Source organism: Orcinus orca, chromosome 20 (genome assembly GCF_937001465.1).
Source record: "Orcinus orca chromosome 20, mOrcOrc1.1, whole genome shotgun sequence".
Classification (NCBI taxonomy): Eukaryota; Metazoa; Chordata; class Mammalia; order Artiodactyla; family Delphinidae; genus Orcinus; species Orcinus orca.
The window spans coordinates 29,296,450-29,301,818 of record NC_064578.1 but is presented as its reverse complement, the minus strand read 5'-3'; the positions used below and the strand labels follow the sequence as shown (position 1 = coordinate 29,301,818).

The 5,369-nt window shown below is 47.6% G+C and overlaps 1 protein-coding gene and 2 long non-coding RNA genes across 4 annotated transcripts in view; 2 read left to right on the top strand and 1 right to left on the bottom strand.

Annotated features, from left to right (window-relative positions):
- The window catches only part of LOC125962645 (uncharacterized), a 601,794-nt gene that overhangs the window by 519,374 nt on the left and 77,051 nt on the right, over nucleotides 1-5,369 (bottom strand). The window lies entirely within an intron of this gene.
- LPCAT2 (lysophosphatidylcholine acyltransferase 2) overlaps nucleotides 2,515-5,369 on the top strand; it is a 64,055-nt gene continuing 61,200 nt past the window's right edge. For both annotated transcript variants that reach the window (XM_012531306.3, XM_004264905.4), the window contains exon 1: nucleotides 2,515-2,805. In XM_012531306.3, coding sequence (XP_012386760.1) covers nucleotides 2,635-2,805 — 171 coding nt within the window. In that variant the 5' untranslated portion in view covers nucleotides 2,515-2,634. The remainder of the gene's footprint in view (nucleotides 2,806-5,369) is intronic.
- LOC125962647 (uncharacterized) lies at nucleotides 2,818-5,206 on the top strand. Its single transcript, XR_007474073.1, has 2 exons — nucleotides 2,818-2,908; nucleotides 2,975-5,206. It is a non-coding gene; the product is annotated as an uncharacterized LOC125962647 (long non-coding RNA).

Below are 5,369 nucleotides of genomic sequence, written 5' to 3'. Positions count from 1 at the left end.
CATGTTGGCCGGCTGTTTTAGCAGAGACTAGAGAGGGGCCCCAGCCCCAGCCAGAAGAGGAAACTTAGAAAGTCTAAATCTTTGCTCCCTGCAGCATACAGGTAACATATGCTGGAAAGGTCACAGATGCCCAAATAAACAGCAAGAGACTCAGGGTGGGTGAGCTGGAGTCCCTCTGTCCCGTGGAAAGAGCCCTGGAACAGCAGCGTTTCTGTTATTTAATTGCAGGTCCTTGTTCAAGGTTTCCTCTCTTCTTGAGTCTGTTTCTTTGTTGACAGTAACACCAATTCTAATACTAATAACAGTGAACAACAGTAATACCCCTTCCATTAATAGAATGCTTACTACATGCCAGGCACTTCACGTGCATCACTTCATTTAACCTTTATACCAACCTAAAGAAGGGAGAATATTATTAGTCAATTTTTATTGATAAGGAAACTAAGGCTTGGAGAAAAGTGATTTTCCCAGGATACCATAGATACTGGGTAACATCCTGACTCAAGGCCAAAGATGACCTAGAGAAGAAGGTTTAGCCGGAAGCTGAGTATCTCCCTCAGCAGCATTAACCTTCACCTCCCCCAAAACCCTCTAAGTAAACTCAACTAGGGGAGAAATGTGTGTGCTTTCTAAACACAGCTTCTATTAATGGGTAAGCTCCTTACCTTCCTCTCCAGCAGATTGCCCATCTTTAATCCCTTCCTATATAGAAATTCTGGAGCTGCTACAGAACAGAAACTTAAGGCCTGGGGTTATTTCAGAGGCCCTTTCTGGCTCCGATAGACTATTACTTCAGGCCTCTCATGGTGGGGCTGGTAGGGAAGCGGATGATGAGTGCACAGGTCTCTCTGAAAGTGACCTTGGTGGAGTCCTGTTTTCTCCTGTGGCCTGCCCAATCGCTCCGGTCCTTGAGGGCTCTTGGAGAGACTGCCTTCTGTGCTAAAGAACCATAAGGGTCTGCCACCCTCTACTTGAAGACCCCAAAGCTGGGGCACTTTATATCACGGCTGTAATATGTTGTTATTAAGGTTCTCTGTTAAATACTGAGAAAATTCAGCTGCTCCACTATGTAATACCTAAAAGGTGCCATTTCTTGAGTGCTTTTCTATGAACACTACACATGCATTATTTTACTTAATTGATACTACTGGGTTGGCCAAAAAGTTCGTTCGGGCTTTTCCATAGCGTGGTGTGGAAAAACCCAAACAAACTTTTTGGCCAACCCAATACAATCCTATGGGTTAGGAATTAGTCTTCCCATTCTGAGATGAGTATGCAAGCTCAGAGAGGTTAAGTGAGTAGCTGAAGGCTGCATCTATCTGGTAGGGTTGGAAGATTCTGAGATTCTACAGTGGACACCTTGGAAGGAGCAGCCGTCCCAGGGCCCAGAGTCAGATTCTCATCATGCCTCCAGCCTGCTGTGAGCAGTTGACCAGTAAAGATAAATCATTCACCATCTCCATCTGCCTCTCAGCCACTCAGGGCTTGACCAACTGATCTCAGGTCCTGGGAAAATCCTCCCCCTAACCCCCACCAACAAAGGTCCAGATGGGCCCTTGAACTTCTTCAGGGTGAAGTGGAACCACAGCCCAAGTCACTTCCCTTTTTGAGGCCAGGTTCCTCATCTAGTGCAGAGGGTAGTGGTGGTTTTGTCATTTTCTAGTAATTACAGCTTCAATTTTCCTTTGGAGAACTATCTCCCCATTGTCAGTCCATATTTTGAGTGAAAGAGATTCCACTCCTGTTACCAATTTCTATATTAGTCAGGAGTCTTAGCGGTAACTGATAAATATCCCACCCAAACGGGTTTAAGCAAAATCAAAACATACACCAGAAATCAAACCCACCCTGGATAATTAACCCTCTTACAGGAACAGCCCAGGGGTTGCTACTTGAATTGCTGGATTCAGGTTGTTTATGTGAGCTCCATTTATCCCCGATTACGAAGGGGGCAGCGGAGGCTCATGGAGACAGTGATTTGACCAACGTCAAAGAGCCAGTAAAAGCGAAAGGAAGGGCTTCCCTGGTGGCGCAGTGGTCAAGAATCCACCTGCCAATGTAGGGAACATGGGTTCGAGCCCTGGTCCAGGAAGATCCCACATGCCGCGGAGCAACTACTGAGCCTGCGCGCCTAGAGCCCGTGCTCTGCAATGGGAGAAGCCATCGCGATGAGCAGACCCCGCTCGCCGCAACTAAAGATAGCCCGTGGGCAGCAAGGAAGACTCAACGCACCCAAAAATAAATAAATAAATAAATTTCTTTTAAAAAAAAAAAGCAAAAGGAAATCCAGGTCCGCCTGACCCTAAAGCAGAGAACTCAGCCTAAACTGTCTCTCATTGTGGGGTGCCTGGCTCTGAAGGAAAAACCTTCACCCCCAAGGAGGCTGAGCTATTAACCCCAAGAGGAAGAGCCGGACAACCTAAAAGGGTGGGGGTGTGCTCAGGGGGTGGGGCCAGGGCCTGGGCGTGTTCAGAGCCGGAGGGGGCGGGGCGAGACCGGAGGGCGGGTAGGTAACTTTGGCGCCTGCGCAAAGACCCCGGACTCCTAAGCTGATCCCCCTCAAGCCTTCGCGGCAGCGGCAGCTCGCGCGCACCGCTTGGGTCTCTTCGCTCCTGTGAGGCGCCGGGCTCGGCCATGAACCGGTGCGCTGAGGCGGCGGCGGTGGCGGCCTCGGGACCCGGCGCGGGCGTCGGGAACGCGGGGCAGCGGCCGCCCAGAGTGCCCCGCCAGACGTCCTTCTTCCCGCCGCCCGTGCGCAACCCCTTCGTGCAGCAGACACGGCTGGGCGCGGCGAGGCGCATCCAGGTGCGGGGCGAGGGTCTGACAGGGGACGCAGATTCAGGTGAGGGGCGGCTGACAGGGGACGCAGATCCAGGTGAGGGGCGTCTGACAGGGGACGCAGATCCAGGTGAGGGGCGGCTGACAGGGGACGCAGATTCAGGTGAGGAGCGTCTGACAGAGGACTCAGGTCCAGGGGAGGGACGTCTGACAGGGGACGCAGATTCAGGGGAGGGACGTGGGTCTGAGAGAGGAGGCAGTCTGAGGGGAGCTTGGGCCTGCCAGGGGAGGTTGTTGTCAGAGGGGAGTGGCTGAGGAGGGCATGAGTCTGGGAAGCAAGGCTCTGAGGAAGACAGGGATGTAGATCTGAGGGGAGAGGGCTTTTGAAGGGGCCATGAGTGTGCAGGGGACAGAGATGCGGCACTGAAAACTGAGGGTCCTTGGAGGATGGTCTGGGGGCGTGTGTGAGAAAAGAAGACGCAAAGCACAGGTGGGCCTTGGAGGAAGGTCCTAAACAGGAGGAGGCCGAGCAGGCGGGCCGTTGGCAGAGGAAACATTCCATGCTGAGAAGAGGCAACGACTGTGGGTGAACTTCGACTGGAGTGTGTGAAAGTCTAGTGGGAGGTCATCGTAGCCCAGGAGAGCGGGTTTGGGGAAGTTTTCGCTTTGCCGCAGGGAAGGAGAGGAGTCAGTTTGGGATGGGAAGAGTAAGGGAGAAGGCAGGGAACCCAGGTCTGGAATTAGAACAAGAAGAAAGGCTGGGATGCTCCGGCTGAGCAGGGGCATCAAGGACGGGAAATCACAGTCTAAGAAAAGGGATTCTGTGGGGCAGCTCAAGGTAGTCAAGAGTTTTTGGTCCTGAGTCAGTTTTCGCCCAAACACTTCTACATTCAAGGATGAGAAGCAGCTCAGACTTTCTTTCATTCTTAAAAACAGCTACATACAAAAAGGAAGTTTCCTGTCCTTTCCTTTTTCTTGTAAAACGCTGCTCTTTCTTGTAATACTCGCTCTTTGGACTTCCTGTTTGGTGAAGTTAGTGATCAGAGAACAAGATAGACCATGCAAGCTACGTTTGTCCTTTGTGTTCTGCGTGGAAAAAATGGTTTTAATATTTTCCTGTCCATCTCACTCATTTATTTACTTTGGATTTGAAATAGTGTCATTTTTGCACGGCATACTTGTGTGCCCTGAGACTGTTGTTCTCTACGATGGAAGCAGGTTAAGTGTATATATATAAATGAATATATTCAAGAAAAAACGCATACGCGCTTTTTGGCTAAGCAGCATGGGGTGGTGGTTAGAATAATGGTAGATGGGTGTCTGGTTGAAGAAAGGTGTGAGAGAGGAAGAGGAAGATAGTGAATGTAGTAATCCCTCTTTGTAAAGAAACTAAATGTTTAAAAATTTGATCTTCATGTCTTTAAATGGATAGATATTCCCTTTATATCTTAAAACTTCTGAAACAATAAATACATTGACTATCATTCAAGGTTCCTTTTGGTCTGATTGAGTCAAATCGGTCATACTTAAATGAAAGTCATGTCCATCTATTTGGCTTCATGTTTTGGAGAGAGGCTCAAAGTGGCATATTTATAGTATTTATATTGTACCTGGAGTAAATTATTAAGTTTTTGAGTTTTGGGGGTTTTTTTAATAGCATGCCTGCAACCATTTTGAGAGCACTTTCAAATAACCCTGCAAGAGTTGTAGGATGATGGAAAGATCACTAGTGTTAGTCAGAAAACCTGCTCAGGCCCTGCCATTTATTAGTTGTATAGCTTTGGCCAAGTCACTTAACCTCTCTGAACTTCACTTTCCTCATCTATTAAATTGGAATAATAATACATGGAAGAGGGATTAAAATTTAAGTGAGATAATGTGTGAAAGAATCTGGTATTGTTTGCTGATCTTAATATTGATAGTTATGCTCTTTGTTATCTACAATTGTATACTGCACTTAAAATTTACCACTTGGATTGGATAGAAATGAATATAGTCTCGATATTTTTTAAAAAATTAAAAATGCGGGCTTCCCTGGTGGCGCAGTGGTTGAGAGTCCGCCTGCCAATGCAGGGGACACGGGTTCGTGCCCCGGTCCGGGAAGATCCCACATGCCGCGGAGCGGCTGGGCCCGTGAGCCATGGCCGCTGAGCCTGCGCATCCGGAGCCTGTGCTCCGCAACGGGAGAGGCCACAACAGTGAGAGACCCGCATACCGCAAAAAAAAAAAAAAAAAAAAAAAATTAAAAATGCATGTAGACGAGAGATTCCAAGGTAGTTTCAATGGCTTGAACAGTCTGGGTAAAAGGAAAATTTAAATAGACATGATTGAAAAACAATGTTGTCTGTATTATCCAGTTTAAAAGATTGATATACTTGAATTTAAGTATGATTTGATATGATTAAATCAGACTAAATTTAATCCTAAATGATGATCAACGTCTTGCTTAAGGACTGTTGTGACTTTTGTGTCTCATTATAGGGCTTAGCTTTATTGCTCCCCTTCTCTTTTTTGACCGTTTAAGGGTCTGCTACACAATGGCATATAAAAAATTAGCCTAGCTTCTATTTCCTCAACAGAATATGGAACTA